At 43.7% G+C, this 13627-nt stretch overlaps 1 protein-coding gene across 3 annotated transcripts in view; it reads left to right on the top strand.

Annotated features, from left to right (window-relative positions):
- CD59 (CD59 molecule (CD59 blood group)) overlaps positions 1–9982 on the top strand; it is a 22100-nt gene extending 12118 nt beyond the window's left edge. For all 3 annotated transcript variants that reach the window (XM_077777490.1, XM_077777491.1, XM_077777489.1), the window contains exons 3-4: positions 1368–1472; positions 8271–9982. In XM_077777490.1, the coding sequence (XP_077633616.1) occupies positions 1368–1472; positions 8271–8473 (308 nt within the window). In that variant the 3' untranslated portion in view covers positions 8474–9982. The remainder of the gene's footprint in view (positions 1–1367; positions 1473–8270) is intronic.
- Positions 9983–13627: the final 3645 nt, after the last annotated feature.

Raw genomic sequence — 13627 nt, 5'->3', positions numbered from 1 at the left:
CTCACTGCTTTATCTCTTTCTCTCTCAAAAATAAATAAATAAACATTAAAAAGAAATAAACATTAAAAAGAAGAAGAAGAGGAAGCCAGATGAACTCTGGCTCTAGCCAGGAGAAGATTCAACCAAATGGCCGTCTCCAGGATCCAAGCCAGAACATACCTCCCTCTTCCATTCTGCCCTCTCAGGCGTGTGTACCTGCATCCGGGGCAGGGAGGGGACTGCAGAAAAACTGCATCTTTGTCCCTTCTCACTGTGGCTCCCCTCCTACACGGGGGCAACAAACGCCATCACTGGGAGGGAAGAGGCAGAGTGGGCTAACTGCCCACATGTGGGGGACTGGCTCCAGGCATCTTTCTCCTCATCTGTAAACAGAGTGGTGGGAGAGGGTTATTTGGACTGACCTTTCAAAGGTTAATCTGGAACCTTCACAGATCGAGGGTCTTCTGCTAGGTGGGATTTCACACCAGGGATGGCCAACGTGGGCCATTTAATATGCTATAGAGAGCTTGACTCCTATTATATGCTCAGATAGTGAGGAGCCACTTTCTTCTGGCCTTCTGGAAGATTCCCTTTTCCTGGGGATAGATGTAGGCTTTGGCCTTAGAACTGCAAGTGAGCGTTTGGGTTCTAAAACCCACACTTGGTCTTCTATAAGACTTTACACATTTCATCTTCGAAAATGTTCTTTTACAAAGACAGATACTGCCAAATAACTGATTATCGATCTATGAGAATGTGATCAGAGAGTATCCGTTGCCTGTAAGGCATTTATAGAATTCTATTAGTTTATTCTCTTGATTTATAGAATTCTGTTAGTTTATTTCCTTTTAATCCATCAATCCAAATTAATCACTTTTTAAAAATCACTTCTAGTTGAAGGGAAAAGGAAGCTTCTCAGTTGCATAGTTCTAGGGATTTTGACACACGTAAATTCCTTTTGTACTTGTATCAGGGTACAAAAAATGCTGCTGGGGGGCGCCTGGGTGGCTCAGTCGGTTGGACTTCGGCTCAGGTCACGATCTCATGGTTCATGGGTTCGAACCCCATGTCAGGCTCCATGCTGACTGCCAGCTCAGAGCCTGTAGCCTGTTTTGGATTCCGTGTCTCCCTCTCTCTCTGACCCTCCCCTGCTCATACTGACTCTCTCTCAGAAATAAATAAAAAACATTAAAAAAAAATTAAAAAAGTACTGCTGGGATTATAGTTTGAGGTTGGAGAAATAGACCTGCTACAGATAGTGTGGGAACGGAGCACACTGAGCTTCGGGCCCCTGTCCCATTCCAGTGCAGACGGTAGGCCTCCTTCCAGCAGGAGGGCAAGTCAGTGCTGCTCTGACAAGTCCTGACAGGGTTTCTTTCTGATTTTAGGCCACAGCCTGACCTGCTACAACTGTATTTCACAAGCGACTAAAAACTGCACTAAGACCGCCACCTGCTCGTCGAATCTTGACGCGTGTCTCTACATTGAAGCCGGTAAGAGCCTGCCCCTTCCCTGTCTCTTAACTGTGATGGGATGAGGAGGGCCTGGGAAAAGATGAGTGCCCCATGCATTCTCGTTAGACTTGTATTCAACAAGTAGTAACTGTCATCTAAGAGAGAAATAAAAACACCCTTCAAGGCTATTCTCTTCCTCTACGCTGTACCATAAAGCCTTTCCAGTGTCAGCATCAAAGAATATTGAACATTGTCAGGTGAATGCCTCAAAGGCTCAGGAGACCCACAGGTTCAGAAAAACCTGATAGAAAGGAGAGAAGAAGATTAATTTGCCTAGAAAGGAGAAATCCTGCAATAAGTAAGGACAAATCAGAATTATCCCATCAGATTGGAGTATCTGATAATTTTGGTGTAAATTCCTGGAATGTGGCCAAAATTCCAAGCCCTACATTGTAGGGTCCTTGATTGTGTAGAGGGACAGGTCCTCCACCTCGATATGGAGGGACCATGATAATTCACTGTTAGTATAGAAAGCACAGTAAGGCCCCTGGAGAGAACATAGGCACTCACTCCGCAGATATCTGAATACCAGTTATGTATGAGCACATGCATCAAGTTAACATTAATCATCTGTGTCTTAGATCACATCCCTCCACCCCCACAAAAAGTGTGATTTCCAAATGAGAGAATAAAGGCAACATTATGTGTAGAGTAAGAATCAGATTAGCAGTTAGGAGCTCCCGTCTCCCATCTCTGTCCTGCCTCCAGTACGTTCCTTCTGCCTGTGTTTTTTCATTTGTGAAATTTAATGTGTGCATTGGATGGTAGAGGTGAGGAGGAGAGGGAAGGAGGGAAGTAGAGCTAAAATCTTTTTTCCAGTTCTCAAATCCCGTGGATTGTTAAACTTTATTGAAAAATTTTCCAACTTTATTGAAGAATAATTGACAGATAAAAATTGTGTATACTTGAGGTATACAGTGTAATGATTTGATATTTGTATGCACTGTGAAATGATTACCACAGTGATCTCATTAACACATCCAGCAGCTCACACGGTTGCCTTTTGTGTGTGTGTTGTGAACACTAAGATCTATCCTCTTAGCAAATTTCAAGCATACAGTACGGTATTAGTAACTGTATTCACCATGCTATACATGAGATACCCAAAACTTATAATTAATTGTTCCGCTTTTAAAAGTGGTTCATGTAGGGGCCCCTGGGTGGCTCAGTCAGTTAAACATCTGACTCTTGACTTCAGCTTAGGTCACAATCTCACTGTTTGTGAGTTTGAGCCCCACATCAGGCTCTGTGCTGATAGCAGGGAGCCTATTTGGGATTCTGTCTCCTTCTCTCTCTGCCCCTCCCCCTCTTGCTCTGTCTGTCTCACAAATAAAGATAAACTTTGGGGGCAAAAAGTGGTTCCTGTAAATAACAGGACACACCTATTAAAATGGCCAAAATCCAAAATGCTGACAACACCAAATGCTGATAAGGATGTGGAGCAATGGGAGCTCTCATTCGCTGCTCATGGGGGCGCCAAATGGTGTGGCTTGGTAGTTTCTTACATAAGCGAAACATACTCTTACTGTATGACTCAGCAGTACCTGAACATTTACCCAGAGGGGCTGAAAACTTCTGACCTGCACACAGTTATAGCAGCTTTATTCATGGTTGCCAAAATTTGGAAACAAATAAGATGCCCTTAAGTAAGTGAATGGGTAGATGAACTGTACATTGTAGTACATCCAGACAGTGGACTAAAAAGAAATGAGCTATCAAGCCATGAAAAGACATGGAGGAAATTTAAATACCCATTACTAAGTGAAACAAGCCAATCGGAAGAGGCTACATGATATATCATTCTAAGGGTAGGGCATTTTAGAAAAGGCAAAAGGAGACGGTAAAGGGGTGAGTGGTTGCCAGGGGATGGCAGGAAGGAGGGAGGGATGAAAAGGTGGAGCATAGGGGCGCCTGGGTGGCTCAGTCGGTTAAGCGTCCGACTTTCGCTTAGGTCATGATCTCGCGGTTCGTGGGTTCGAGCCCCGCGTCGGGCTCTGTGCTGGCTGCCAGCTCGGAGCCTGGAACCTGCTTCCGATTCTGTGTCTCCCTCTCTCTCTGACCCTCCCCTGCTCATGCTGTCTCTCTCTCTCTCTCCTAGAAATAAATAAAACATTAAAAAAAAAAAGGTGGAGCATAGCATTATAGGGCAATGAAACTACTCTGTGTGATACTATTTTAGTGGATGCGTGCCACGTATATGTCAAACAACATACAACAACGTATATGCATACAACACCCAGAGTCAATTGAACCGAAATGTCAGTTATGGGCTTTGGATGGTAATAAGTCCATGTAGGTTCACCGGTGGTAACAAACGTACCACTGGGGTGGGGGACGTGTTGATAACAGGGGAGGCTCTTTAGGGTGGACGCAGAGGCGTCAGGGGGCTAAATGAGAACCCTGTACTTCTGCTTAATTTTGCTGTGAATCTAAAAGTCCTCTAAAGAATAAAATCTTTTTTTAAAAAAATGTGAATCTTAAATATTTTTCTTCTTATGAGCAGAAGTCCCCAAACTTCGGCCAGACATGTGATAGCAGTTCTTAAACTAGAGCTATTCTGACTTCACAGTAAGACAGATCCTAACAGAGCACCTAAAATCCGCCTCCAGCTTGGATTGACATCTCCGGGGAGAGGCAGGGCACACTGTCATAAACAGGAGTCAAAGGTCAGGTACCCGAATGGAGAAATCATTCAGCAACTCTAGCCACATTTTCCCCAGTGATAAAATGGGCATACTTCTTGCTCTCCTGGGGTCAGGGGGACAGTTAGAAGAGAAAATGCATATGATGGTGCTGTACAGAGTGAGTCTAGAAGAGAAGTAGGTGTTGAGTGTTAATTCGGCTGTTTTTAACTGGTGTCCTGGCCATTCCCGGCATTATCAACCATGTGCTTAGACTCTGGCAGAAGCCTCTGGTGACAGTGCCAAGCCTTCATTGCTATTATGAACTTCTGAACAAAGGGAACGCTTAGAGGTGCCGAGGACAATTAGGGACTCTTGCTTGGTGACATTAGAGTCAAACTGAATCTTCAGAGAGATCTGGGATGAAGCGTCAAGCAGAAAGAGAACCTCTAATATTCCAGTGACTCTGATATAATCCACTTTATTTGGGTGATTCTGACAGAGGCTTTGTGGAGAAGCTCACCATTAGAGGTTGTTACACAAATAAGATTGTTGAAATAGAGGGGCGCCTGGGTGGCTCAGTGGGTTAAGCTCCATCTCCAGCTCAGGTAATGATCTCATGGTTCGTGAGTTTGAGCTCCGTGTTGGGCTTTGTGTTTACAGCTTAGAGCCTGGAGTCTGCATCAGATTCCGTGTCTCCCTCTCTCTTAGCCCCTCCCCAGCTCATACTCTGTCTCTCTCTCTCTCCTTCAAAAATAAACATTAAGAAAAAAATTTTTTAAAAAGATCGTTGAGGTAGAGTGCTTGGCTCACTGCAGGACACATTAAGTAAATGATTAATTGGTAGCAATTATTAATAAATTGCTCTCTGCTCTCTCCAGGCTGTTAGGCTCCCCTAATTAAAATTCTGCTAACTTTAATGTTTTTCTAGTTCAGTGCCTGATTAGTAGTACGTAAAGCAGTAACTTGTCCTATTCTCCAGCATCCTCTAGTTCAGTATTGGAGGCATCTCCTAAATACTTATGACCAAGAAATTAGACTCCCTAGAACACTCTGTTCGGCCTCTGCCACCTGACCAAACTTCATTAAAATTCAGTCCAGTCATCCCCTCTGAGGGGGAGGCTGGGACAGTTATATCTGCAGTTATAAATGTAGTTTTGGGGGCACCTGGGTGGCTGAGTCAGTTAAGTGTCCAACTCTTGATTTCAGCTCAGATCATGATCTCGAAGTCATGAGATTGAGCCCCAACTTGATATGCTGATGATGCGGAGCCTGCATGGGATTCTCTCTCCCTCTCTCTCTGACCCTCCCCTGCTTCTGTGCACCTGTTCTCTCTCTCTCTCTCAAAATAAATAAAGCTTTTTTTAAAAATGTAGTTTTGTTCCCAGCTATGAATAAAATCACGTTAGTTACAAGCCTTTAATAAGGAAATCGGTATCTGGTTGTTGTTTTTTTCTTTCCAGCACAGAAGATAAAGTGATTCCAGGGCAAGGACCATTCCTTCTCTGTCTGTATATCCCCAGTGTCTGGCACACAGTCTTGGCACATAAACGGTTATTTTTGGAGAGGAAAACCTACCGTAATTCCTCTCAACTAATGCATTGTTTTTCCCTTAACGTAATTTTTCTGAATATCAAAAAAAAAACAAAAAACCATAAAATACTTGGCATATATACTTTTGGCCTTTATTTTTCTATGTGTGCAAAGACTGGGACCATAGTGGTGTGTTTTCTTGGAAAAACCTTCCTGTATTACCGAACAGTCTAAGGACTTTTAAATGAAGTTTAAAATATTTTAAAAAGCATCCAATGACTTTAAAAATCTTGGTGCATAAGAAATATATAAATGAAAGATAATCTTCTGTGAAGGTAACATTGTTAAATTCCTTGGGAATTTTTCCAGAAATACATACATACACTTTATTTACACAGATGGCTCTCATTCTACATCCTGTCCTACATCCATTCTATTGAGATATAATTCACATACAATTTAAAATAATACAATGCAATGACTTTTAGTGCATTCACAAGGTTGTGCAACTGTCATACCTAACTCCTGAATAGTTTTATCCCGAAAAGAAAGCCCTTACCCATGAGCAGTCTCTTCCCATTCCTCCCTCCCACATAACCCTGTGGTTCCTAATCTCCCTGCTGTCCCCATGGATTTGCCTGTGCTGGACATTTAATATAAACTGAATCCTACAGTATTAGTGGCCTTTGTGACTGGTTTCTTTCACTAAGCATAATGTGTTTAAGGTTCACCCGTGTTATTGCACGTTTTCAGTACTTCCATTCATTTTTATGGCCAAATCATATTCCAGTGTATGAATAGACCACATTTTATTTATCCATTCATCAATTAATGGACATCTGGGTCTCCACTTCTTAGCTATTTTTTATTATTTTTTTAAATGTTTATTTTTGAGGAGGGGGGATGGGCATAGAGGAGGACACTTATGGGGATGAGCACTGAGTGTTATGTGGAAACTAATTTGACAATAAACTATTTGTAAAAAAAAAAAAAAAATGTTTATTTTTGAGGAGGGGGGATGGGCATAGAGGAGGACACTTATGGGGATGAGCACTGAGTGTTATGTGGAAACTAATTTGACAATAAACTATTTGTAAAAAAAAAAAAAAAATGTTTATTTTTGAGAGAGACAGAAAGAGACAGGGTGTGAGCAGGGCAGAGAGAGGGAGACACAGAATCTGCAGCAGGCTCCAGGCTCTGAGCTGCCAGCACAGAGCCCATCATGGGGCTTGAACTCACAGACCGTGAGATCATGACCTGAGCCAGAGTTGGACGCTTAACCAACTGAGACAGCCAGGGTCCCACTTTTTAGCTATTTTAAATAATAGTAGTATGAACATTCATGTACGAGCTTCTGTATGAACATAGTTTTCATTTCTCCTGGATATATTTACCGGGGGGAGGGGGCACCTGGGGGCTCAGTCAGTTAAGCTTCTGACTCTAGATTTCCGCTTACGTCATGATCTCACGGGTCATGAGTTTGAGCCCTGCATCAGGCTCAGCACTGTCAGAGTGAAGCCTGCTTGGGATCCTCTCTCTCTCTCTCTCTCTCTCTCTCTCTCTCTCTCTCTCTTTTTCAAAGTAAATAAATAAACTTAAAAACACTTCAGACTCCACTTCAACACATGCAGGCCTACATAGGTTTCTTATCTATGTGGAATCCCATTGTATGGAACTCTACCCTGATTTCAAATGTCTTTTTTTTTTTAATTAATGGACTGATTTTTCTTTTAGCTTCTCACTGTTACAGTACTGCAGTGACCATTTTTTTTTTTTTAATTTTTTAATGTTTCTTTTTGTAAGAGAGAGAGAGACAGCGTGAACAGGGGAGGATCAGAGAGAGAGGGAGATACAGAATCCGAAGCAGGATCCAGGCTCTGAGTTGGCTGACAGCACAGAGCCTGATGTGGGGCTCAAACCCACGAATCATGAGATCATGACCTGAGCCGAAGTTGATTGCTTAACTGACTGAGCCACCCAGGCGCCCCTGCAATGACCATTCTTGAGGATCTCTCTTAACCTTTTTTCACAAGGAACTTCATAGAGCAAATTCTAGAAGTAGGATTGTTGGATCAAAGGGAGCATGTGTTTAACAGTCTTAGCAAACCTCTAAAACCTCAGTACAATCGCCTCTTGGCTCCCACCACACACAGCTGTGCGGACTCTCACGAGACTTTGATTTTAGGGACACATTCCGTCTTGAGCCGCATCCTCATTTGCTGAATCATCCCCCTTTACAGCTCGACTGGAATAAGTATTCCTTTTTTTTTTTTTTAATTCATTTTTTTTATTTCTGAGAGAGAGAGAGACAGCGTGAACAGGGGAGGGTCAGAGAGAGAGGGAGACACAGAATCCGAAACAGGCCCCAGGCTCTGAGCTAGCTGTCAGCACAGAGCCCGATGCAGGGCCCGAACCCACCATCCGTGAGATCATGACCTGAGCCGAAGTCGGATGCTTAACCGACTGAGCCACCCCGGCGCCTCTAGGATACGTATTCTTGCCCGGATGTCTCTACTTCCCCACAGAGCTGAGTTATTCTAACAAGTAGGATCCAGAGTTCAAAGGCAGGCGCAGAACTTTACCCACTTGCTCGCTCATCCTTGTGTGTGTGTCTCCCCCACAGAGCCCAAAACATACTTCTACCAGTGCTGGAAGTTTGCGGACTGCAGTTACGAGCGCATCTCGACTTCTTTAGGGCTTCAGAAGCTGCAGTACAACTGCTGCCAGCGTGACCTGTGTAACGGGAGCCCTGGCACCAGTGTCTCCGCGAAGATGGCTCTGCTGGTGACCCCGCTGCTGGCAGCAGCCTGGACCCTTGGTCTCTAACTCAACACCAGGGGCCACTTCTCCCAACCTTTCTGTTTCTGTATCTTCCTGGGTTCCTCTGCTGCTGCATTCCCAAGGGTATCTATTTGCAGCTGGATCCTATTGGGATCCTGATGGAAAAGATTAAAACTAGCTTGAGCCACTTGGTTAAGACAGAGACCCTGAGAGCCTTTGCAGACAGGTGGTGTCGGCATTGAAGACCCGTTGGAGGGAAGACGCCAAAGAGTGAGGCACAGGCGATTAGAGCTCGGTCACATGCTTCTTCCTCTGCTTGTGGCATGACCAGCGTTGCAGTGACTGCTTGAGGACATTAGACTCCCTGCTTGCCTCAGCTCTTCCCCTCTAATTCCTCGAATGTAGTTAAATAAGTAGTATCATGAGGGCTTTTGGGGGACGGACCGGGGCAGCCCCTTATGGGCCCTGTGCTGCCACGCAGGCACAGCGAATCTTCACGTGTGGGCTGTCAGGGGCAGTGAGATTCTTAATGCAGAGCGATTGGAATGAACTTCGTATTCGCAACTAGCAGGTGTCTGGCAGGGGAGAAGGTAAGCTCCCCGCATGATGGGGCCTGGAAATTCCAGGTCTGGCTTCCGACATCTGAGGGTTCCTCTGCCCCTAAATGTGTATGGGCTGCGCTGTCTTCACCAGAAATAATAACAGCGTATATAATGATGTGTTAAAACTACCCCTCCCACTTTTTATTGGCATGGTGGGATATCTTGGCTTTGTCACACACATATGGTTAAAGTCTGGATATATGGACATTCTGCGTTGAAAATGACTTGCAGTATTGACTGTGCCGATTTGGTGTAGTACTGGTTGCAAGTCTCTTCATACGTGTGCACTGCTGTATGAACACAGTGGTAAGAGCCTCTGAGGAGCAGTTTGGGACGTGAAGATGTCCTCACAAATAGCAACAGCAAGGGTGTGATTTACCTGTCAACTTCTGGCCCGTTGACTCCTAGCTGACGTAGCACAGATTGTGTTACCTAAAGAGCTATTAGCATAACCACAATTGTTAAGGTTTTGGGAAGCTTTCCTAAAAAGTGATCCAGGGGGTGCCTGGGTGGCTCAGTCGGTTAAGACCGACTTTGGCTCAGGTCATGATCTCACGGTTTGTGGGTTTGAGCCCCGCATTGGGCTCTGTGCTGACAGCTAGCTCAGAGCCTGGAGGCTGTTTCGGATTCTGTGTCTCCCTCTCTCTCTGACCCTCCCCTGCTCATGCTGTCTCTCTCTCCCTCTCAAAAATAAATAAAACATTAAAAAGTTAAAGAAAAGTGATCTACATTTTCAGGAGGGCACCACTTTGCCCTTTTCTGGTGGGCGATGGTGAATAATTCCCAAGATCCGATTCAGGACATTTGTGTTCTTATAAACAGCCTAGCCTACGTTTTGCAGATGATGGTAAGATTTCATGATTAACATTGTCTAAGACGCCTTGATTATGTAGTCTGCTCGGCAAACTGGGCTGAATGATAACTTTCCGAAAATAAAAATCAAATGCACGAGTGTGGTTGTTGGCCCAGAAGGAAAACAACATGCGTGGAAGCCAGTGGTGGCAACTGAAAGAGGGGAGCGTGATTGGTGCCAGCTCTCTCCTGTCGATGCCTTTACTTGAACAGAGACGACTAGGACCTTCCTCAGTAAAACCTAGCGTTGCCTTGGTTGTCTGGGTTTCCTATTGGCTCAGTGTTTTTCTTTACAGAGTCTTTAGTTCCCTTGTCCAACACAAACTACTGCATGTAACTCTTTCCTCAGTAGGACCTTTCCTGCCCCTTTGGTCTTTGGGGACCTGGGTTCAGATCCTATCTCTTCCACTAACTGGCTATGTCTCTAGACAAGTTTTCTGGCCCTCTCTGAACTCTGGCTTCCTGAACAAAAAGTTGTGTGAGGCTTGTGGTCTCAGGTTTGTAAAGTGTCTGGCAGGCAGGAAGTGGGTTGTGGTAAAGATGCAGGTTACATGGAGTCCAGGGTTGTTAAAGCTAAAGGGATCTGAGAATCGACAGTGAAACACATTGTTGTATTCATTCCACTGGCTTTGGCCTAAGTATAAATTGACCAGGGATCCCCTTTTCAAATGGCCTATTATGGGATTGCTCACCATAAGATTTTTATGTAGGCTAAAACTTCCTGTGTATATACGCAGTATTTTGTAGTAGGTGGGTACTGTGAGGCTGTCGTAGGTCAGGATGTTCTTTTCCCCAGCAGTCATGTAAGTCCACAGCCCCTGGGAGAGGTGGGGGCAGGGGAGGCCGAGACACCACACACACCACTGCAAGGGGCAAGGGCACTGAACTGGGAAACACAAGTCCTATGTTGGGGAGTGAGGACCTTCATTTCCATGATCGGCTTCCCTAAGGGTGCTGCTCTCTCCATCCTTGCTCTTGTTGGCTCCACACAAGTCAGCCAACCACACCGTGTCATTGGTATATACAATCTGCTCATGCTGGCTCAGCTACCACCACCCCATCTGGCTGTAGGTTTTATAGAAATCAGGCAAAACTTTGATGCCTATTCCCTTCTTATTAAAGACTCTAGAGAAAGTCAGGATAGAAGGAACTNGTGCTGCTCTCTCCATCCTTGCTCTTGTTGGCTCCACACAAGTCAGCCAACCACACCGTGTCATTGGTATATACAATCTGCTCATGCTGGCTCAGCTACCACCACCCCATCTGGCTGTAGGTTTTATAGAAATCAGGCAAAACTTTGATGCCTATTCCCTTCTTATTAAAGACTCTAGAGAAAGTCAGGATAGAAGGAACTTTCTTAAACATCCTAAAAGCCATCTATGAGAAGCCCTCAGCTAACATCTTTGTCAACGGGGAAAAACTGAGAGCTTTCCCCCGAGATCAGGAACACGACAGGGATGTCCACTGTCACCCCTGTTGGTTAACATAGTGCTGGAAGTCCTAGCATCAGCTATCAGACAACAAAAGGAAATAAAAGGCATCAGAATTGGCAAAGAAGAAGTCAAACTTTCACTTTTCGCAGAAGACATGATACTCTACATAGAAAACCCGATAGACTCCACCAGAAGCCTATACTAGAACTGATCCAAGAATTCAGCAAAGTTGCAGGGTACAAAATCAACATACAGAAATCAGTTGCATTTTTAAANCTCTCTCTGACCCTCCCCTGCTCACGCTGTCTCTCGCTCACTCTCTCTCCAAGAAATTAAAAAAAAAATCGGTTGCATTTTTATACACCAATAATGAAGCAACAAAGAGAAATCAAAAAACTGATCCCATTCACAATTGCACAAAAAAAACCATAAAATACCTAGGGATAAACCTAACCAAGGATACAAGAGATCTGTGTGATGAAAACTATAGAAAACTTATGAAGGAAATTGAAGAAGACACAAAGAAATGGAAAAACATTCCATGCTCATGGATAGGAAGAATAAATATAGTTAAGATGTCATTACTACCTAAAGCACTCTACACATTCAATGCAATTCCAATCAAAATTGCACCAGCATACTTCTCAAAACTAGAACAAACTATCCAAAAATTTGTATGGAACCACAAAAGACCCCGAATAGCCAAAGTAATACTGAAAAATAAAACCAAAACGGGAGGTATCACCATCCCAGACTTTAGCCTCTACTACAAAGCTGTCGTCATCAAGACAGTATGGTATTGGCACAAAAACAGACACATAGACCAATGGAACAGAATTGAGAACTCAGAAGTGGACCCAAAAGTATACAGCCAACTGATCTTTGACAAAGCAGGAAAGAATATCCAATGGAAAAAAGACAGCCTTTTTAACAGATGGTGTTGGGAGAATTGGACAGCAACATGCAGAAGAATGAAACTAGATCATTTTCTCACACCATGCACAAAAATAAACTCAAAATGGATAAAGGACCTGAACGTGAGACAGGAAACTATCAACACCCTAGAGGAGAAAGCAGGAAACAACCTCCTTGACCTCCACCGCAGCAACTTCTTACTTGACACATCCCCAAAAGCAAGGGAATCAAGAGCAAAAATAAACGATTGGGACCTCATCAAGATTAAAAGCTTCTGCACAGCCAAGGAAACAACCCAGAAAATTAATAGGCAACCAACGGAATGGGAAAAGATAGTTGCAAATGACATATCAGATAAAGGGTTAATATCCAGAATATATAAGGAACTCATCAAACTACACGCCCGAAACACAAACAACCCAGTGAAGAAATGGGCAGAAGATATGAACAGACACTTCTCCAAAGAGGACATCCAGATGGCCAACAGACACATGAAACGATGTTCAGCATCCCTCCTCATCAGGGAAATACAAATCAAAACCACACTGAGATACCACCTCACGCCAGTCAGAGTGGCTAAAATGAGCAAATCAGAGAACTCTAGATGCTGGCGAGGATGTGGAGAAACGGGCACCCTCCTACACTGTTGGTGGGAATGTAAACTGGTACAGCCCCTCTGGAAAACAGTGTGGAGGTTCCTCAGGAAACTAACAATAGAACTCCCCTATGACCCAGCAATAGCACTGCTAGGAATTTACCCAAGGGATACAGAAATGCTGATGCATAGGAGCACATGTACCCCAATGTTCATAGCAGCACTCTCCACAATAGCTAAAACATGGAAAGAGCCTAAGTGTCCATCAACAGATGAATGGATCAAGAAGATGTGGTTTATCTATACCATGGAATACTACATGGCAATGAGAAACAATGCAATCTGGCCATGTGTAGCAACATGGATGGACCTTGAGGGTGTTATGCTGAGCGAAATAAGTCAGGCAGAGAAGGACAAATACCATATGTTTGCACATATAGGAGGATTAGGAGGAACTTAATGGAAGACCANTGGGCATGGAGGAGGGCACTTGTGGGGATGAACACTGGGTGTTATACGGAAACCAACTTGACAATAAACTATTTGTAAAAAAAAATACTATAAAAAAATAAAAACAAAAACATTTAAAGTAGATAAAAAAAAGAATTCATTCATCCTAGAGCAATAAATTCAAAGTCATTGTTATATAGCAGCCATGCTATCTTATATTATTGTTTGTCTTTGGGGATAAATCTTAGAAGATTCTGGAGCTTCAAATGTGAATTTAAAAGCACCAGGGTCATTATTACATTCTCCAGTGAATATTGAGCAGTCCCCTTCACACAGACACAGCTAATCTTTA

This window comes from Crocuta crocuta, unplaced genomic scaffold, assembly GCF_008692635.1.
Source record: "Crocuta crocuta isolate KB4526 unplaced genomic scaffold, BGI_CrCroc_1.0 scaffold384, whole genome shotgun sequence".
NCBI classification, from domain to species: Eukaryota; Metazoa; Chordata; class Mammalia; order Carnivora; family Hyaenidae; genus Crocuta; species Crocuta crocuta.
The sequence above is the reverse complement of the archived record's forward strand: the minus strand, read 5'-3'. Positions and strand labels throughout refer to the sequence as shown.